Below are 22,529 nucleotides of genomic sequence, written 5' to 3' on the forward strand. Positions count from 1 at the left end.
TTTTTGTCAGCTTAGTGAACTTTCGTTTTAGCACTCCACTAACTTGAACGGTGATAAAATTATTTAATCACACAATGCTTCTAGCCTTTTAAAATGTTATAGGACCAAATGGATCAAATTCTGATAGTGAAAGAAGTCATTTTGTGGATGTTGTAATGCTAAAAAAAACAACTGCCCATTGATTTATAGCAGTCTCTTTCACAATGTAAGTCTATGGTAACATTTTTTTGGATCCCATGACACCACGTGATGGACATGGAAGTAATAAATCCACACTTTGGCCACTATGCCAAATTAGTTTCAAAGCCCAGGGCTGTTCCTGGAGGCTTGGTCAGGACTCTGGTGGTTTGAGCATGGAATCTGTTAGTGTGTGGTCCACTGTTTTGGCCAAATTGTTGCTCGCCACACACTATAGGAACAAAAAAATTAAATATATTATATGGTTATGTTTCGTGATGTATAGGATCTCTCACGCTTAAAACATCTGTTTATTGTGGGCCAGTCTTTGCTCCCTCTGCCTGAGGTCAGTTGAGGGGGGGATTGTATGTTTGTTTGTTTTTTGCCAAATTAAAGCACCATGAGAACAGCTTAAAACTGTTCTCGCTGTAAAAACCGATTCAAAGACGCACATATGCAGTTTAATGTGTTTGAGTGATGAGAAAATACATCTGTTTAGTAGTTTAAGCGATAACAGTTGCAACAATGTGAGTGGGGAAATGGATGGTGGTTAAATTGTGTGTGTGCGCGTGTGTGTGTATGTGTGTGTGTGTTTAGGGAGTAAACAAGAAAGAAAATAAGTCATCACTTCAGAGCAACCACATAAGTGCTACAGAGTTCATGAGAAGAATGTGTAAATCACTGAGGGTAATTACTTGACAAATAATGGGGGTTAAACTGCGGTGGGAAAACACAACAACAGTTTTTTCCTCCGAACCACATGAGAAGGATTCCATTATTAGAATGTTAAGTACTGCTGATCAAGAAAGCCTCTTTGAACCCCGAGAAGAAAAATGGGTCCAGCTAAAAACGTGGAAAAAAAATCTTGGCCTGTGCCATTCGTTGGTCTAGTGAATACTAAAAATATACTCAGCATGCTGCCGCTATCACTTCCAATTACAACTGAAGATATCTTTGAGAAAATCTCTCACCACTGATGGTTTAATGGAGTGGGTCAGGACTGGTTCACAAAGATAAACATTATGTCAAGCATTTGGCACTGGATGCAGACATTTGTTGAACAGAGAGAGCAACACTCATGGACTTAAAGGCACTGCCATGTTTGGAAGCAGAGGAGTCTTTACACCTTCATTAGATCTGTTAATCAAACACGCTCCATGTTTGGATTAGCAAGAAGAAGAGGCAGCAAGAGATGGAAACTCAGAAGAAGGTCGATATTAGTAAAAGGGCTGAAAACACATCTTCCAAAAGGAACACACACCCTGTATGGGTGTAGTCTTGTACCCAGTAGAAAAAGTGGAAAAAGTCATTTAATGGTAGTCATAACACCAGAAAACTGCTACACAACAGTGACTTTGTTTACATGCACAAAAACAAACAAAAAAAAGGCTACCCCTGCTAAGCTGTTTACATTGCTAACGAAAATCAATATTCCTGTTTAGATACATACTCTGATTAATATGCCCTTACATTTCTGTCATAACATGGAGAGTGAAGGCTGTGCTACTTTGAATCAAAATACGATTTTTTCCACCATTGGTTGACTTTTCAACCACGTAAACAAAGCCTCCTCCTCAAGAATCTTGTACTATCATCAAGTCAACATTCATTTAGAGCAAGATAACTTGTGGTTAGATACATTTTTACAAATTATTTTCAAGGGCCCATGTCTGTATAATTTTATGGCTGTATATCCTATAGAGAGCGCCAGTGATTAAATTTTCTGTTGGCTGACACGAAAGTTAGCATCGCCCAAGTTCCCATGTCCAAAAGCCTATGAATTTTTTCCATTGGATTTTGAATAATTACAGGAAAAAAAGCTCTTTGGTTAACAAAAGTTTATCACAATTGCACGTTTTGTTCAAGATCATTTTTATAAACAAAGAACACCACACAGGATTTTTGAAGCCAAATGCAATCGCCAGAAGTAAAAAGCTAGTGTTAGGCTATAAATGAACTCTATAGTTGTCACAAGATTTCACTCATAACTACAGGAGATTAACAAAGCTATTGGGATACATGGTCTGGGGACCATGAATATGTGTACAAAACTTTCTGACATCCCATCCCGCAGATGTTGCAATATTTAATGGGATGATATAAAGTTACAGCCTGCTGGTGATGCTGAGGAATCAAGGGATTGCCAGTGTCATTAGGTTTCATCCACTGGGGACAATGAATGGATATAGGTACCAAATTTCATGTAACCCATCGTTGAGATTTTTCAGTTTGGGCCAAAGTTGTGAAAAAACTAAACTCTTCCACAGAGCCTCCACTCTGCCGGGTGTAGTCTTGTGCCCAATTAAGACACTGGAAACAGTAATTTAGTAGTAGTCATAACACAAGACAGCTGCTGCACAATAGTATCACCCCTGGCATGTTCTTAAAAACAAAACACATTTTGCAGCTTATTAAACTAATCAACTCTAATCTCCTTCTGGGCACTGTGCCTGATCCAGTGAAATCAATCAGCTTAAGACACCATGTGAACACACTGGCGCAATTAGCCAGCTCATGATATGCTGAACCGTGCAGTTTCTTTACATGGTACAACCTGCGGATGGTCTATATATATTTAGCCGAAGGTTTATTCAGGTTTTACGTGGAGATGAAGTGGTATATAAGGATAATAAAAGACACTAAAGGCAAATTACTGTACATTGCCTTTAAGCATTCTCATATGTGAATGTTCTTTGCCACTCTAGCATACTTTCTGTGTGGAGTCTATATTATTCCAGAGAGCCATTGGGGAGAGGGGTTAAAGCCTGGAATGTGCACTATTTCCCCACAGGAAGCTGAGCATGGAAGTCAACCATTGCCCCACGCCCAGATCTCTCCATCGCACGCACAGTTGGCCGGCTACTGAAATATAGTACAAAAGTCATGTATGACCCAAAGAGTGAAATAAAGATCACAGTATGCTGCTGTTGATCTTTTGTGTTTTATTAAAGATATTTTATCTTTCATACGTCTTACAGTTGCATAGTACAAAATTTCACGACATTACAAAAATACTGAAAGGCATTTATCTTAATAAACATGTACTGAAGCTGTCTGCTTTGAGAGCTTTGTTTTTCATTGAACTTAATATTCACAAGTTGTCAACTTCACTAGATGACATTTGCCAAGCTTTGCCTCTTTAAAGCAGCATGTTTGACATTTACACAGGTCTCAACACACAAGTCATAGTGGCCATTTCAAAAAATATACTGTATATATATACATGATACAGTATTATACAAGTATGGAATTTTCTGATCCCATATATAGCAAATATTCAAGATGTGTTAAGAAGAAAAGGGTTTCCTTATTAACGTCTATAAAGTTTGTCTCAGTTACAGGCATGGGACGATGAGAAATTTTGATGTCACAATTATCCTGGTCAAAATAATTGCAATTTAAGATATCCGGATAATATCAAAATATGCTGAAAACTCTAAACATGGCACTAAAACATTTTGGAATCAATTTACCTTACATTTTGTTAAGAAAGATATATTTTCATTACATTATGGATGGGACCCACATCTTCTTTTAGTGAACATCTCTTTTACAGAAAACTAAACAATCTTAAAAAGTCAGGCTTTCTTTAAAAACATTTTTAAATGAAATTATATCTTTCGATATTAAATACTTCAATGCTTGGGTAAGATCTTTTGCTATTTTTTGTGGTTGGTGTGTATGCAGCCTGTTTTGCAGTCTCTTTAATTCTTGGTTTCCCAGCAGTCTCTTTGGATGCTGCTGAACATATTATTCACAATTATCCCATTAATGGAAATTCACCTCTGTCAGCTTGTGTTTTTTTAAATCACGATTTTCATTACAATCGTGTATCGTCCCATCCCTAGTCTCAGTAACTTAAAACTGAGTTAGGAAGATGCTTCCAGTCAGTGGTTTTAAGTGTTTTTGTTTGTTTTGTTTTTTTACTAAAAAGTTCATAACATTAATGTCATGCAAATGTAGCATCAGTATTGCTTAAAATTCAAGATAAAGATTTTTGTCTATTATAATGCAGACCCTTATAGCCAGCCCTATTGTATTACTTTACAAGACTTAATGAGATATACCATTTAAGGGGGCCGATTATGCTTTTTCCATATTTTTCCATATCTGTCATATATATGTTAAGAATATTGAATGTTATAATGACAGATATTGTGGCCAAAGTTTTCTACTCTGGCTACGAGCTGATGTCAGACTATAATTAATAATTTATTTTTATGTTTATCTGCTCCAGACATGCTACTGCAAGTGTTTACATTCTGCTGCATTTAGGTACATACTAACATCAGGGAAACATGGAATACTGGTTGCCAGTGTTGCTAATTTCTTCCCATTTTTTGATCTTATTCCTGCTGGAACATGTCTTATGTTTGTGTTTAGAAGGTTTTGTTGGTGATTTTTATCAGTTGAGTGTCACTCTACACAGTCATTCCCCCACTACAAGTACAATGCTACAGGTAGCTACATGCTCTGTTGGGAGACGATCGCCTTCGGGGCTTTCTGTTAGAAAGTCCTTTTTTGGTTAGGTTTAGGAAACAATGATGGTATGGGTTAAAAACCTTGAAGGCAAACTTCTCTCATGTGCACTACATATATGATTCCCATATCAATTTCAGGGAAACATGCTATCTTGGTTGCTGATATTGTTATTTTGACCCTGATTTTGGATTACATTCCTGCTTGAACTTGTCAGGTTGTGTTTAGACATTCTAATAGGTGACTTTTCATGGTAGAAAGTGTTGCTAGTCGCACTTACAGTCATGTCCTCAGCTGCAAAGAGGGTGCAGAGACGCTGAGAGCATAGATACAAAAGACCCGGAAATACTGACAAATCCAATCAGACTGGGCTTTTTTTTGGGGGGGGGTCTTAGAGAAACAGCCACTGAAATGAAGCATTTCAGACACGTTCTCTCAGACAGAATAATTGTTTTTGGACTATTAAAGCATGTAAACACGTTTTAGTAGAAACTCAAAATACAAGTATGAACCGGAATATAAGCAAAATAGGCCCCCTTTAAGTACATATATGCCTGTGTGGCATACAGTATATAACAGGATTCCTCAGCGACATGAATCGTCACTATGATTGTTAACAGTAAAGTACATAAGCTGCTTGTGATGCTTTTTTTCCACAGTCTTCCCGTCTCGTGTTACATGTGTCTGTTGGAGCAGGTGCCTAACCTCTGGCTGAAGAGAGGCACACTTGTAGGCTATAAACACTGAAATATATAGACATGACATTAAGATACACTGGCACTCACTCTCAGAAAGGCCTCAACAAAAGACACACACAAAGACATACACTGCATGTGAGCACATGCAAGGGACAAACACACTCTGACGCACACTTCGACCTAACACTTGTGAGCACCCGTGTGGTACATATAACAGTCATTTCATTAAATGGCTCAGTGGGGGCTCGTCCTATCCAGCAGAAAGAGGCCCACGTCTAACGCATACGCTCTCACTGTACTTTCCACCTACTGTGACTAATGTGCACCTTCTAAGGAACAGGACATTATGGGCAAAACAAAAGCTTAAAAAAGTCTTACAAAGCTTTCCAAAAGCTTCACTTCAGGTAATTCAAGTGGTGACAAACAGTACTGAGTTTAGCTAAAATAGTGCTATAAAACACACATATTATGTTTTTAATAAAACCAAGCAAAAACAACATCCTTTATGAAATCTAGGAATTTGTTTTTTCGTCGTGATTTGTTCGTATTAGTCTCACAGTGAGGAAGTGGCAGGAATATTAGTGTAGCTCCCATGCTGGATGCAGCTGAGGGGAGAAGGCACAAAAGCCACACACAGCTTTGTGTACAGCTGCCATTTCTCAGTTTTGGTTCATGTCAGACTTTTGTCCATGGAAAGGCCTTGACAGAGGAGAAAATATAATAATCTTCATAATAGAAGAGGTGCAAATACCCCTTGTCCTCTCTCTTTTCCACATTAAAATGTCTGGTGAGCATGAGGAAAAAGATGAAACTTTCCGCTGAGAGAGCAAAACTTGGTTGACTGTTTTCCGTAGGCTCTTCTCATCCTCCGAGATTCCATATTTGTCTGCATTATCCAGATTGTTGTGAGTTTATTTTATCCAGTATTTACCAGTGGCTGTAGTAGTGATTTAAATGGCACAGGTCAGGGCTCTGTACAGTCAGTGTGCAGTCTTCTCTATGCCATAATGAGATGGTTGCTCCGCTCTCTGATGTCTGCTGGAGGAACAAGATCTTTCTTCACAGGGGTTGGCGACAGATTAGAACGTCTGCCTCTGGGCTTGAACAGATCTGACACAAAGAATACCTGTGGAGGGAACAGAAAAAAAACCTTCAACATGTCACTCACTGTTAAGTGGCAGCTTCAAAGTAAGAATCAATGCAATTATATATCCAACACTGTCCTTGATTTTTTTTTTTTTTTTGCTTTCTCTTGAGCTCATGCTGTTTACTGTCTGACATCTGGTCGTTACCTTTTTACAAAGTCCTCACCTTACCTTTACACTACACCCAACGTAGCAAAATAAAAGGAAAATGAGAAAATACAGGCATAGGGCAGGGTCTCTGCAGATAAATACATTGCCACACTCTAGCGGGTCATAGGTGATGACTGAAGGGGATTACTTTTGTATGCCTCTATAAATTGTTTTATAGGATAGTCCTGCCTTGTGTAACTTTAAAGGCCATTCAAACTCTTGATAGTTTCTGATCTTTTCTAATATGGAGGATTACAATATTACATAATAGAAACACTCACTATGCAATAGGCCACCAGGGCTCCCTGCACAAAGCCCGCCAGGACATCAGTGGGGTGGTGCTTGTGATCAGAGACACGGGACAGGCCGGTGTAGAAAGACATCATGATGAGGGTGAACTGGGTCAGAGGTCGCAGAAGGCGAGCTCCATGCCAAGTGAAACGAGACTGCAGGTAAAACTGTAAAAGAGAATCATGAGGTGATATAGATAGAAAAACGTCGTACTCTAGGACGAGAAATTTCTTAGTAATATGGTGTGTATTTATATACAATACAACAGAATGTGAGTTTAAACGATTCAGTGACTCACCACCAGGTATAGCATGGTGTACATGGAGAATGATGCATGTCCAGAGAAGAAAGACTTCCTGAGAGGAACAGAAGACAGTCAGCATTGTACCACAATATTCACAAATAATGTAAAAAATAATGTAAACTAAAACAAACCATTTTTAATGCAAAACATTTTCAGAAGATTTCAATATGTTTCTCTCAATTCATCTTAATACCTGGCCTCCTGAACTTTGCTCTCTGGCCCCTGACACTGGTAGTCAGTGATGTAACCCAGGGAGCAGTTGATAGTGGAGAAGTCAGGTTTGCACACATCGAGGAAATGGGGACGCATGCGGCCCACTGATACTTTGGCGATGTCAGTGAAGGACTGGCTGATGGCGCAGCCAAAAATGAACACGCCCACCTGCTTGTATAGAGCAGATATATAGGGGTTCCCTACAAAAGACTTGGATCCCTCGTTCAGAAAGTAGATCCTGTAGCTCTCCCCAATGATGATCTGAAGAGACAGAAGTGATGGTGATGTCAGCGGATATCATGATTTCAAGTCCCAGTCTCAATGTCCACCCTAATTCCTAAGCATTCAAATCACATCTCCTGAGTGCTCTGTGAAAATGTGCGACTGCAGAAGAGCCAAAATATTTCAAGAGGACAGGCATAGCACTTTGAAATGATGTTACTTGGACAGAGGAATGTGTTTGGCAAGTAACATGTGTCATATTTCTCATTATTTTATACTCAACTTAGACATTCTCAACACATACAGATCATTTTGTTGATTGATATTTTCAATATTGATATTTTCTCGTCCAAATCTAAACAGAGTTTTAGGTCACTAAAACAGAGATATTATAGAAAGCCCTCTGAGGTGGAAATTGTTTCAAATGGAAGTTACTCTGTATCCATGTGAACAAGTAAATCGGAGCATTTGGGAAACTTCATCTCCTCAGGGTGCACTTGCCCTTTGTTCCTTTGTGTAATGAGCATGAGCCTGGAACAATAACAACAGCAGATTACCAGTTTCTGAAATTTTGTTGGGACAACTTTTCACTGAAGCTTAGTATTGCTGCAGCACTTCTTTGAAAAATGGAAGCGTCTGCTGCACCCAGAGTTATTTGGTCCATCTAAGCATCTGCAGTTTACAGTCTGACAGAAACAAAGGTTTCAGGTCAGGCCTGGTCAAACTAGCAAATGGTGGGAAAATTTTGAGAGTGGGATTGTTGCTGCGGATGAAGAGTAGAAGAAAAACTTTCACATGTCCAGAGTATCGATCGTATCTTTGACTGAGAGTATTTATCCTTATATCAAAGGGGAATCAATGCTAATGAGATTTCAATGTGTTTTTGAAAAGGGTAGCCTGTACACTTTACTACCTTTGTGACAACGGGAGAATGTGGAAAGGAGCTAACGCTGGTGAGCGTTTTGAGTCGTTTTTGCTTTCTACTGTGGACAGAGATGTTTTGAAAAAGTCATGTGGACAAGTTGTACAGTAATTTTCCGCAATTTTAGACATTCCCTGTCATCACCCTTTTTAACACAAGAACACTGTAAATTGTGCTCACCAAATTTCACAGAATAAACAGCAGTTAGCTCTTGTGGAAAAGTACATCAAAGTGTGTGATTTGGTGAGGGTGGATATGTGCTACAGAGAAGTAATGTATTTGACTAAAATAACTTTTTACAGGATCAAGATGTTACTATGGTTACTTAAACAGAATTCAGTGATTTCTTCTGAAGTGGTTTGAAAAGGGCTACTTTACAGCTGAAAGTGTTTACCTGTGCTGTTCTACTTCTGAGAGAAAACAGTGAGGCGACGTGGGAGGCAACTTAAACTGTCCGCCATGTATAGTTTTCTATAAGTGTGTAAATAAACCACCGTCTAAAACCGACGACTGACGTGTGAGGCGGACTTAGGGGGGAGGTAGCCATAACTCACAACAGCTGTTCCAGCTCCAAAAAACGCCTTCCCAACCCCCTCAACCCCCCCAACCCCTGTTGTCTTCCAGCAAAGTCACAAATGAAAGTGTGGAAGACGAGTTGGAACGAGCGTGGAGGTGTTCGGAGGAGAGAGTGGAGGGATGGAGGGCAGAGTGACAGGAGGGGAGGACAGAAAGCTAAAAGAGAAGAGGAGAGGAGGAGAAAGATGAAGGTGAGGGGAGGAATGAGGAGTGGAGAGGGAGGGAGCGGGGGAGGCACCGCTGGTTCTAATCAGCAGAAATGCTGAGCTAGGCGACATGTCTGATTCGGGTGGCCAGACTCCACCAGGCGCACGTCGGGGGCACGTTTGTTTTTCACCGCTCAGGCTGCCTCTCTGAAACAGCTCCGATTTCACAAGGGATGTCTGGCTGTTTTCATGTTAGTATCTCAGTTTCATCAGACATTCTTTTGAGGGGCGCAGAATTAAGTCTCATTCTGGGAAACACTCTCTGCAGAGGGATAGCCCTCACGGAGATTTAACAAGCTGATAGAGAGCGTTGTTTTCCACCATCCAGGCCTTTAGAGCCAGCTCGATAAAACCCAGCTGCTTCCATGGGAAAGAGGGGAGGGGGAGCAAACACATCTGGTTCCCCCCTGTGAGAAAGATTTAACTGTGTGAATGAATAAATGAATCGGTGTTGTAGGATATGTAGCTGTTACACTGAGACCTCAAGAGATAGTCAAGATGCTGATTTGTGGCTTTTGACAAACGCCATGTATTTCGAAATGACACTGCGGTGTTTTCATTCCTTCTAAAAAAGATCTGCATAAATTATAAAGGATGTGGCCTCTTGTCTTTCTCGTCTGTGTTTAGTGGGAAACGAAGCATTAAATGACCGAATGTTGGTGTTTTCTGGTTTAAAAAAAACACAAAGATAAGCAAGAGCGCTCCAGGGGGTGAGATGGATTGTAAAGTCACGTTTTTCGAGGGGAAAATTAGATATCTGGCAAAGTCTTCTTGTTTTGGGCCTTCACCACAATTCCACCCTACCAATTACAGTATTTAACCTAACAACCATTGCGTCAACCATAATTACACAGGGCCAGAAAGCCTTCTCACCATGAAAACCCCTGTGGCCCCAAGCCTGTATAGTAGTCTGCTCTCCAGGAGGAGGGCACTGCTGGCTATGGGGAGAGACAGGTCATGCCATGAGTAAGGCACCTTCCCTCTGGGGGTCTGCTAATGCAAAACCTATCAAGTGACATTGTCAATTAGAGGCTAATGTATTAGCAGCCAGTGACACATTGCTCGATGTTGTTAGGTGTCTAGCACATTGTATCTTAATAGTTGCTAAGGTTTCCAATGCAGTGGCTAGTTGGTTGCTCCAGTAAGCAGTAGTTCCTAAATGGTGGTTGCCAAATGGTTGCTATGGCTTTTGGGATGATTTCTAGAGTTTTAATAAAGTGGTTATTCAGAGGGGATGCTAAGGTGTCACGGTCCAAAGGTCAAATCACTTTACAAATTATATTAAAGGTTTAGTTTACCCCCAAATCAAAAACACATATTTTACCTCTTATCTGTAGTACTATTTATCACTCTCAATTGTTTTGGTGTGAGTCAGTGTGGGAGATATCTGCCGTATATATGGCAAAAAAACAAAAACAAAAAAAAACATCTGACAGCTCAACAGCAGTGTCTCTCTTCAGATATCATGACCCTTTACTTAAGATAATTCACAGACCTTGTTTTGAGCAGTTTCATGTAAGGACTATTTTCTTTCCACTAAATTACATCCACCAATTGTATCAACACGCAGAGGGAAGCATGCTTCTTTTGTTAGCTCTCCTAGCATCACTGAGCTGGCTACTTCTCAGCCAAGGAGGCCACCGTTAATGTTTACATGCCAAACTGTCACGTAAGTAGATGCACACTTTCTTCTGCGCGATGATACAGTTGGTGGGTGTAGTTTGGTAGAAAGAAAAGAGTTCCTACATGAAACATAACAAAGTCTGTGGATTATCTTGAGTAACCAGGTCATGGTTTCAGGAAAGCAACATTGCTGTTGTGTTTTTCAAATGTGTATTTTGGGCGCTTCGTGCACCACAAACTGTTGTGCCATCTAGTTCCATTATATTTGAATGAAGGAAGACATCTCTACAGCCGATATTTCTAACACTCAGCGCCTCACACCAAAACTATATATCTATATATCTATATAAATTGCACTACAGATAAGTGGGGGTGGGGTGGGGGTGGGGGTGGGGGGCGACAGCCAAAAACACTTCAGGTCACAGTTATCTGTGTAGACTCTTACTGAACAGCTAGCCATTACAAAGCTGTGTAGACAGATGCATTACTCAAAATGGAAAGCATGTCGGAAAACAGTGGTGGCAAAATGTACGGAGCAGATTTATGCTTGAACCTCTGAGCAGTGGCAAATGGAGAAAAATGAATTTCGATTACAGGAGGTTGGGATGACAGTTCAGTTTGCAGATCTTGAATACAGCCTCACTGTTTTCTCCCATGAGATTTGCAGCACACAACTCAACACTTCACTTGCTAAAGTGCCTTAATCAACGAGTCATCTTAAGTCCCTGAGGAGAGAAGCTTCGGACAAATGCTGTTGACGGGTTTTTATCTGGCATGTGCTGAAGCCAATCGGAGGGAGTGATAGCACAGGTTCGGGGAGGTGTTGTTTCAGTTATCATGGAGGATAATCTTAGTTTATAACCACAATGAGTCAACAGTCAGATAAAGCCCTCTGAAGGATTGTGCACGATAGTTTTTCTCTCAACATGAGTGCAGTAGAAATGTGCTTGGTTTGGTTGGAGAAATGTTTTACAGTAACTGATCCAGTAGTTTAAAATTTCTATATAATTTCCACATTCTTATGTACAGCTTGAGATGTTATCAGAAACAAATAAGAACCCCTTACTGGGCTTTTTAAGAAATACTACAATGCACTGAGGATGAGAAATTGTGTTAACATCTGGTATAAGGTGTCAGTTGGTGCTGCTAGTAATGGTGAAGGCTGCTGAAACACAAAGAGTGATGACATTAGTGATCAGTGAGGTGACTTACAGAGAGGATGGTGATAAGAATGCCAGCAGCACTAAGCACACCGTCGCTAATGGTGTCTCCATTTTTGGCCGGGTACTTGATGGACTCATCATCGCAGTAAAACCCTCTACGGTAAGGCTGAACAGCGCTGGTCTCAATGACCAAGAAAGGCAGGCCGGCTAGTGTGAAGAAGCAGTGAGCGGCACAGAGAGAAAGAAGGGGGTGGGGATGAGTGAGGGAGGGAGAGAGATGGAGGTGCTGGGTTAATGATACGCAAATTACAAAAGGTTGCGGGTACAAGCAAGAGGCAACTAGGGCGCATCTGGGACAGGCTCAGTCCATTCTGTGGCTGTTATCTGTGACCAATTAAGAAATAATGACGCCAGCTTTGTTCAATATTCAGTATTAGTGGTGACTTTTAAGCGCACCTGTGGATGTCTTCAAGGAGCATCATTTTCCAAAGCACACCACGTTTTTACGCATTTTTTCATCTTATCTCGTAAATGACAAACTCTAAAATACAAATAAGAATAAATACAAAAACTGTTTTTTGTCACTGTTGGACCAGCTACTGACATATAGGTGACAATCAGTGTAAGATAGGACATTACAAAGTCAAAATAGATGTTATTTAAGGAACTGTATGCAAGATTCAGAGCACATGTATGATGCAGAGTCTGAGCTGAGATTGCCTGCACACTGCTCTCAGCACTGAGGAGGTGGCTAACAGCTAACTGTCATAACAGTGCAAACACTGCTACAAACAGCAAAAGTGCTGATAGAGCTAACAGCTAAATCGTTGGAGATGTTTTTACAAAGCAAATAGTTGTTTGCTGCTATATTAATGCCCTGTATGTCCCAAAAACAGTTCCAGCTTCTGAAATGCGAATATTATCTATTTTTTTTAGTTGTCTATGGAAATACGTTGAATATCTCTATGTTTTAGACTGCTAGTCAAACAAAACAAGCAATTTAGATAAATTAAGCTGTGCTCTAAAAAGAAAAAATGTATTCAATTATTCAAAAAAAGCAGTTGCATCTCTACAAATGACAATTTTTAAGGTCTAGAGTAAACCTAGATAAATTTGGCTACCTTTACAGTCCATACATTTTCTCACAGTTGTGAAGAAATGGAAAGCAATGGCTGCCTCATCTCTAGGGTAGGAAATTGATCTTAAAGCTTATGATAATACACAGTAGCTTTGGAAAATGTTTGGCAGTAATGCACAGTATACATGATTTGCAGCTAATGAGGTACAACATGCAAAACCACTGACTGTGAGTCAGAGCCTGTCGAACCAATCATGTCTTTTGAGGTGTCACAAGCCAACCATCGAATGAACTGAGTGTCCCAACATATGCTCTTTAGTTCTCTTGCAGTACCACAGCAGGACTTACTGAGACCACGGGCACAGAGACGCCCACGGCTGTGAGCATGGTGGTGGACACCGTGCTGCTTTTATAGGTCAGCCTGATGCTGTTGTCATTGCAGAAGAATCCTCTCTGGTAAGGCGGGAAGGGAGATTTGTGCAAAAACACGGCAACGAGCAACACTGTATGGTTGGACACACAGTGGACAGCTGCATCAATGGACATTTCAACAGGAAGACAAATAGAAAAGCAGACAAAGGCACAGACAGGCAAAAAATCTCACACATTCATCCAAACATTTAAAAAACTTACAGCAGACATGTATTCGTGTGTCTCTTCCTGTTTTCATAACAGACACTGATGCTGTCATGAGAAAGTGAGCCAAAATAAACAGAACAAAATGTGTTGGAATTAATGCCAAAAATCAAAGCTACATCATTGTTTTGGACTTTAGTGAACCTTTTGTGCTTAGAATAGCATCAACTGATCTCTAACAGGCTGAGTTAGCGCTAAAAGGATTGAATGTGTAATGTTCTTCAGAGAGAGACCACTGCTGCAAGTTGACAAGAAAAAAACACAAACAGTATCAGAGACATCCTTCCTTTCCTGCTACGGCTTTCAAGTACACTTAAAAAGGCTCACTTAAATATCCCTGGAGGAGGGGGGGGTATCTGCGTCTGATCAATTTAGCGTCTTTCGCCACTTAAAGTGGCAAAAAGATCTTATTTATCTCCTCTCAACAAACAGAGTGGGTGTTACTGAGATGCAAGCCAAAATGGAAAGCTTATTTCCTCCATTTACCAAAGGCTTCACTGGAGGACTTTGAAATTTGAGTGTGGACGTGGTACCCAGGAGAGGCCTCAAATCTGACAGAATTTGGAAAACACACTTTCAAATCACTTCAAAGCACCACTTAACTGATGGCGGAGCTTTCAAGTCGCTCTTTGAATAATTCTGCAGTCTGCCAATACAAAGGAAAACAAACACTGGCACTCTCTCTCGCACGCTCTCTTCCTCTGTCTCTCAGTGTCAAAAACTAAAAAGTACCGGGGTGCAGAGGTCAGCGCTGAGAGCCGCTGAAGGCAAGATGGCTGTGGTGAGGGGGGCATGATTTCTCAAACCAAATGTCAACACACGCTTCAGTTGCTGACTGCTGAGCCCCTCAACCCCTTATATCCACACACACACGCACACTCACACACACACACACACGCACACACACACACACACACACACACGCACGCACACACACACACACACACACACACACACACACACAGAGAGAGCTGACTTTGGCCTTTGAAGGTCCAGCTGGGTTGAGCTCAGGTTACAGACAGAGCTCTGCTGCCTGATGGGAACTCCAGGATGATGGCTTTCCCTTTACATTCAGCAAGATTCACATTATTAACTTTGTCGTTTTTTTTCACGCTCTGTAAACAAAGAACCTGGATGGAGCTACAATCACCTCCAGAGCAAGTCTGATGGCGAGAGACAGAGCAGGGTGGTACGGTCTGTCTCAGAGTTCTGTAACTGTAAAAATATACAGTACTTTACAGTACCCTACATCCTGAATGTCTGACCCCTTCAGTTTGCTTAGCCTGGCCATGAACAGAACCACATAGGACTTCCAAAAACAGGGACTTTAGCTTCCTAAACTGCTGATATATACTAGGGGTTTGAAAAAAATTAAGATTCACTTTAATATTGCTATTTTTTCAAACATTTCTTTTAATGCCTGTATGAATATATTTCAAGTGCAGGAGCGGAAAGAAATAGACGCTTTTATTGGGGTAACCTACGAGCAACTCAAAGTCATATCTGTTTCAAGAAAAATGAAGCCGAAGTGAGAGCAGAAAATGGCACAAGGTCTGAGGACACGAGAATTCAGCCTCATAAATTGCTACTCGAATTCAGCCAGCCGAGCCCCAGAGGCCTTGCGAAACATTATCACGTTACTTAAGTCACGATACAATATAATTGCGGTTTTAAACGTTTTGAGATATGCTGAGTGTTGCAATATTATATAATGCAATATACTGTGATTCAATACCTTTCTTTTTAACTGTTAATACTTTCCCAGAGGGCAGAAACATTTTTTTTCATCTAATAAATTTAAGTTTTAAAAATAAAGTTTCTCACTTTGTTTTTTTTATTGTTGCAAAATGTATCTAGCGTACTAAAAAAAAAACATCCGATTTTTTTTATTTAACTAGGCTTCCAAAGGTTTTATTTGTAGGTGCAATATTAATAGTTTATAAAGAAAATAGCACTATTGATATTGCAGCAGCAGCCACCACATATAAATCAATGCATGGGAAACACCGCATGGACAGCTATATGTGGCATTTCATAAAGAATACATTTTCTATTCTTTGTATTGTACATGTAACATGCATTTAAATATGTAAGTAAAGTTCATTTAATAAAGCAGCTTTCAATCAGTGGGGCCATGGGTACTTAACTGGAATAAAAATGTTTAAAAAACCTCTGCAAACACATCTAAACCCATCAGCGGACCTGACTGCACCTCGAGGCCAAAGGCAGAGGGCAAAGATTTATAGAGACAGAGCGGTGGCAAATGGACTGACAAAATAAAATGACCACAGCTTTCAAGGAACCTGCACAGGTCAAGTGCTTCAAATAGCTGATTGTAAAGAGAAAAAAGAAACACAACCACAATAAGTGACTCTGAGGTCCTGTTTTCCAGATACTCAACTGGGATTTCTTGCCCGCTCAGTCCTCCAACCCCTTTCATCCGACTTCACAGTGCAGCATCAGCATTAAGTGCAGAATGTTAGGATTTTCCCTTCCTACCCTCTTCCTCCCTTACCGCTTCTAACAGCCAGGGGGCGAGGAGGAGGAGGAGGGTGTCCTCGTCCTGCCAACAACAACACCACTCAGCAGGCATGGTTAAGTCTTTAGCAATAACTCAACATCAACCCAAAGACAGCAGAAACAAACAAAATGGGTTTGAAGATGGAGGCAGATTTTTTTTCTCCCTGAACGTTTTCAGTTGCTAATGTCAACATCAGGTGTCTTCTATTCAATTTAGCCCTAAAGCAGTTTGCTTAATAATCAGCTGGGGAACCCTGACTGGAAAATAAGCAAACACTGTAAATGAAGAATGATGATGAGTATTTCAGCACGTGACAGAGTGCCGTCCGTCTCACATCAAAAATATGAGAGCTAACGTATCGTTAAGACACACTTGTTAGAATTTTTCCAGCGCCTGCCCGTTTGCCTTTCCCCCAGTTCAGCAGCACTGGCAGCTCCATGTAGCTGCAGTTTGTGGAAAGTAAAATCGATGTATAACCCTCACGCTGAATTAAATCCCCACCATATTTTGGAGGCATTCGCCAAGACACCAAGTGTGACTGTTAAAACAAACAGACGCACATTTTCCACTCGCAGGGATCTCTCACTGTCTGGCGTAGAAATGTATACATGTCTGAGGCAGTTGTGGTGTATACACAGATGCAGTTGTTTTTACTCGCAGCCCCCACATAACCTGCCCCCTGTCTGTCCGTCCGCCTGTCTGTGTCTGTCTTGTCTGCAGAAAAACTTAGTTCATAGTTCCACTGCGGAAGGAAAACTGGGTCTGCCTGCTTGGATTAAATAAAAGTGCATTTGCATTGAATTGCTAGTGGCTATAAGTGCAGCTTTCCTTCTGTTTTTTTTCTCCATTTTATATCCACATGTTTAAGGAGGAGCCTGTTTTAAACACAAGACAGTTTACACTTACATATCTGTTCCTGCTCTATTAACACAGCCACCAAATACAGACACACACTAATGTAATTTTGACAGTACATTAGCACTAACGATATATGTAGCAACATCACAGCTGCAAGAATTGATTAGCAGTCAACAACTGAAATAACCGGCAGCTAATCTGATAATCCTATAATCCGTCTGAGTGATGTTATGAGAAAAAAAACATGAAATGTTCTCTGATTACAGTTTATTAATGTGAGTATCTTCTGGTTTCTTCACTCCTCTATGACAGCAAATGAAAATATCCTTGGGTTGAGGACAAAACGAGACATCCGAGGATGTCGTCTTGGGTTTTGGGAAAGACTGAACAAAAATGTTTACCACTTTTTGACATTTCTTAAGACCAAACAACTAACTGATTAATCAAGAAAGTACTCAACAGATTCACTGACAATAAAAATACATTAACTTTGTTACAGCCATAATGTTGTCTACATACAAAATAATGCCATAATAATAATGCAAATAAATACATGTACATTAATACACATATATGACCTTGTATGCACAAACTGTACGCGGAGGGTTCATGCCTTTTAAGGTTTATTCAATTTAAGCATTTCAAACAGCAGATATTATAGTGTGCCTCTGTCTTCCACTATCTCCATATGCAATAAAGGTATTACATATAACTCTCACGTCTTTTGTTTTTTTTAGTGTGTGATTAGTTGTTAAGTGTGACCAATTAAAATGTCTATACAGCTACTATATGTTTGACTTTTTTCTTTGATTGACAATAATGTCCCAGTGTCATTTTTAACTGTCTGTGATTTAACTTCTTGACTCGCAAGACTAAAAACAATCACACACTGGCTGTTCTCACCAGGGCTGGGCTTTATGTCAATATTACATCAATATCATGATATGGGCCTAAATATCATCTTAGATTTTGGATATCATAATTTCATAGGTGTTGTCTTTACCCGGTTCCAAAAGCTACGGTTTAAGATCTCTTCTTCCAGGGAGTCCTGGTCATGCTTTTGGTGTATGAAGTTTTGAGATATTTGAGACTACCTCAACATAAAAACTTGTATGAGATACCATCAACATTACAAAAAAGTAAGGATTATTTTGTAATTTGGGTGAGCTGACCATTTAACTCCTGCTGTCCAGTTTCCTGTATACCTAAAAAAAAAAAGACAAACTTATGTTTACAAAACTAAATATAGGTGCAATTGAGGCCGATTAACCAACTTTTACCAAGTGCTGAACGGCGGCAAAACTACACAGAGCCGTTATGAGACGATTAGCTGGAAAACATGAAAGTCACCTGCTATGACTCAATGTAAACTGAACCTAATCGCCTCACCAGGGTTCAAGCTAAACACTAAACAACAGCCCTCTGCTTTACTCTGGAACTTAATCCCGACAAATAATGCAGTCACCACTGAATCAGGGTGAGTTTCTCCTCCAGTGTATTGACTAATGTTATCTTTACTGGCACTGTGGGTCTACTGGGATCACAGTGACCAGAGATAATAGTTCATGTGCATGACAGGGCAGGAGAGAGATATCCCCAGATGCAGTAACACTGCAATCAGTGTGAGAGAGTGAAGGAGTGGTGATTACCAGCACTGGCCAACATTTCCTCCTTGTGGTCGCTCTCTTCAAACCACATCTTCAGCCAGAAAAACACAGCTGGTTTGTTGACAAGCGTCTCTGTGTACCAAGCAAATCATGGGGATTTACCCTCCGTGTAGACAAGAACTAGACTAAAACTAAGTATAACTTGTCAGAAAAAGACTGTTTATACTGTAGATCTATGGGGTTGTTTTAACTATAGCTGGACTCTTCCCATGCAGCCTCAACAATTTTGTTTTAATTGTTGAACACTGCTTTGCTGTTTGTAATCATGCTCCTGCACTAACCTTCCACAGAACAACTCACTGGAAACATATCATTATAGAAGAAAATAACTGAGTGAAATTTGTTCATTTCGCAAAGGTATAAGCCCCAACGATTGGAAAGCCTTTGTAGGACTTTTGGGTTCAAACTAAGGTTGCAACGGTATGAGATTTTTAAGATGCAAGTGTCTACCTGTCTAAGAAAATATTATGGTTTCAGTAAAACACACTTGTATCATTATGAGTTACAATGACCCTTAAACACAGTTGGAAAATTACTTTTTTTTTGTCCACCTGCCACTGTGGCTGTGGATTCCAAAATCTACAAACCACTCAGCAGATTACCATTGTATTTTGGATGGCGAGTAAAGCAAATTTAGCAGCCACTTGCATATTTTACCAGCAATTGGATAGTGCCTGGTACTAACATCCAAGCATTATCTTAAATGAATGAAAACAGAGGGTTTTTTTTTAGGTTAAACAGACCTTTTTTCAAATCAAACCATTTTTGTACTGGAACTATGTGTATAAAGTCTAACAGGCCGTCAAGGAGAAAGGAGATGTGCATGCGCCAGCGAGTTTCAACATCCAGTTGCATTTTATCCACAATACCGTAGATAAGCACTTGCACACGGTGTGATAATCACCATTTTCACACCATGGTATGGAGTGCACCTGGAATGAGTCTTGAAACCTGAGAATGGGTTAGGATTTTTGCATCTCCGGTTCCCTCGTCTCAAACTCAATGGGTTTTTGAATGATTTTTTGGTTAGAAGACAGAAATAAGGTCTGTGGTTCACACAAGTTTTTGAAACTTTCATGTTATGTTCTACAACATAAGACATGTCGGTGGCTAAATGAGACTACAGGGCATCATCCGGCAAAACATGGCTTTACAGCCTTGCTGTGGAAGCCACATTTAGTCATGTAACCTTTATGTAGTTTGTTTATAGCCATGTGTAGTTTGTTTATAACCCTATGTTAACTTTTTACTTCTGGCGATTGCATTTAGGCCCCAAAAATTTGTGTTCATATGTGAAGATTATCTCACTGAACAGAATGTGTAAGTATCATAAGCAAATGTTTGCTACAGAGCTTATTTTCTTACTTTTAATCCAAAATCCAATGGAAAATATTCCATAGGGAACAAGGCTGTCGCTTACTTCTGTGTCAGCCTACAGAAAAAAACGTTATACCTGTGCCACTCTATACCTTGAAACCGCCATACTGCTGAAACCCTACAGCTTCAGTGTCCAAAAAAAAAAAAAAAATCACCCACAATAACAGCCTTAACTCTGTGTCTGCAGCTGCTGAACATCACAGAACCTGAGCTGATGAACATGCACACACACAAACACACACACAGGTCTGACCTTTTCACCACGTACCTTAATTACTCCACACACACATACACGCATGCACACACACACACACACACACACACACACACACACACACACATATATATTATGCCAGATGTTGAGATCAAGAGAATTCCTGCTGGTGTGGAATGTGAGCCATTCTGGAAAACATAATGAGGAGTCAAAGCAGAGGTACAGTACAGGTGTGGCTGCAGAGACCAAAGAAATATATTCCTCCCGGAGCAATTTATTAGTTTCCCCTGTGCCTGCACTATTTTTTCAAGGGTGGCTGGCTGAGGAAAAAAATACTTCCACTAGCTACAAAAGGAATTTTCTGGAAAATATGTTAGCTTAATACTAGCTGTTACAGCTAAATATGTAGGCTAACTGGGCATCATGTCTTGTTGCTTAGGTAACGCAGCTTGTCGAGCTAGCTTGCTATAACATCTCCGCTAACATAAGTGCTTACTTTAATATGATAATTAGCTTTGTTGTTTTGTATCTTTATGTTGTCGATTACGTTTAATAATTAAACTGACATGTTTAGTTCAATCTGATGATTAGCTTTATTTTCTAGTAGCTTAATAGTTTCAATTAAGGTGCATTTCAATAATTTAAATGACCTCTAGCTAAGTAAACCTCCCTTTGAGCAAAAACGTTAGCTAAATAACACAAATAAACAACAGGAAATATCATATTATATCGTTACTCTGAAAAACAGAAATCATATGACAAAGAGAGACAGTAAAAGCTCTATCTTGTCTTAAGTGCTCTAAGTTAAACTGATATTACAATAAATATGAAGAGTAAAAAAAGCCATAAATTCCCCGCAGAGTAACAAAAGTCCCCGTAGTAATACACATAAATACATAAATCGTGCATGTAATAGATGACGGTAACACGGTGGGTCTCTTACCTAAAAACAAGCAGAAGAGATCCACTCCGACCAGTAACTTTCTCCTGCTGTGGTCTTTGCAGTTATTGTTGTTCAGTGAACTCCCGCCGTTCCTCGTCTCGGCTGCCATACTTTTCTCATATATCAAACAGCGTTGCATTTAAAACGTGTTGTGTGGTTCAGTTAAAAGGGAATAATAAAAAAAAATCTCGTTGCAAGCTATCGCAGAGCGTTTGCTGTATTTCTATCTACAACTGGCTACCGATGCTACTTGAATCCTGTGGAGGAGTCGTCATGCAGGTCTGTACTAATCTGCTGTTCAGAAAATACTCTCTAACTATACTTCCTGTCTCTCTTTAGACAAGCCCTGCTCGCTTTCTTCTACTTTCTAACCATCCTTTGCTCCTGTCCAGAGGGGTAGTGGGAGTCCTGTGACAGCCTTCCAAGAAAGCCACTCCTCCTGCAACTCCTCCCCTTTCAATTAATGCCATATGGCAGCTCCTGCACACAAACTCATTCCCACACTCACCTCCTCATGCTCACTGCAACTTAGTGGTAACAAGGGGGATTTCACCAGTGCTGAAATATGACTAAGTACATTTGTTTAAGTGCTGTACTTAAGTACAAGTTCAAGGTACTTGCCCCTTGCTAAATGCTTCAGATCTATATTTCATCCCTTTTAACTCTGAACTCTCATAATCTTGGCACTTGGTGGCATGAATAGCTTGTTGCTCCACATTCCCTTAATCAGACCTGAACTATGGAACATGTCATTCTCCTACAGTGCTCCTTATACATGGAATAACCTGCAAAGAAACCTGAACTTAGACACTCCTCCATTATTAAATGCCTTATTTTAGATCTAGTTTTAATTGAGTGTAAATGTTTGTAATAATACTTCTAAACCATTACATGTTGATTATCCTGTATTTTTTATTTTTGACCTATTATGTTTTGCTATTGTTGTTTGTTGCTTCGTATGATTTTATTTTTACTTTAACTGGTATTTCTTTGCTTATTAATTGTTTTCAATGTTTTGTTCATGCTCGGCATCACTGATATCACAAAGGTCTCCCTCAATTGATTT

At 40.0% G+C, this 22,529-nt stretch overlaps 1 protein-coding gene across 2 annotated transcripts; it reads right to left on the reverse strand.

Moving 5' to 3' along the window:
• Window positions 1-3,099: 3,099 nt before the first annotated feature.
• LOC121951529 (phospholipid phosphatase 3-like) lies at window positions 3,100-21,877 on the reverse strand. 2 transcript variants are annotated; one of them, XM_088085165.1, is made up of 6 exons: window positions 21,464-21,877; window positions 12,219-12,376; window positions 7,438-7,718; window positions 7,239-7,296; window positions 6,931-7,107; window positions 3,100-6,480 (listed from the first exon to the last, which is right to left on the reverse strand). In XM_088085165.1, the coding sequence occupies exons 1-6, from the start codon at window positions 21,600-21,602 to the stop codon at window positions 6,352-6,354; spliced, it is 942 nt and encodes a 313-aa protein (XP_087941291.1). In that variant the 5' UTR covers window positions 21,603-21,877; the 3' UTR covers window positions 3,100-6,351. The 2 variants fall into 2 exon arrangements, with proteins under 2 accessions (XP_087941291.1, XP_087941292.1); XM_088085166.1 differs by lacking the exon at window positions 12,219-12,376 and adding an exon at window positions 13,596-13,750 and having other exon boundaries at window positions 21,464-21,874.
• Window positions 21,878-22,529: the final 652 nt, after the last annotated feature.

Source organism: Plectropomus leopardus, chromosome 12 (assembly GCF_026936395.1).
Source record: "Plectropomus leopardus strain MGB_pleo_1.0 chromosome 12, ASM2693639v1, whole genome shotgun sequence".
In the NCBI taxonomy this organism is placed as follows: domain Eukaryota; kingdom Metazoa; phylum Chordata; class Actinopteri; order Perciformes; family Serranidae; genus Plectropomus; species Plectropomus leopardus.

Bases quoted from the DNA above. Each gene is read 5' to 3' on its own strand.
- LOC121951529 (XM_088085165.1), bottom strand. From the start codon at position 21,602: ATGCAACGCTGTTTGATATATGAGAAAAGTATGGCAGCCGAGACGAGG. The intron at 12,377-21,463 runs GTAAGAGACCCA...TCTTCACACTAG, and splicing joins TCTCTTCTGCTTGTTTTTAG to CCGGCCTGCCTTTCTTGGTC. The intron at 7,297-7,437 runs GTATTAAGATGA...TGTTCCTCTCAG, and splicing joins AGCAAAGTTCAGGAGGCCAG to GAAGTCTTTCTTCTCTGGAC.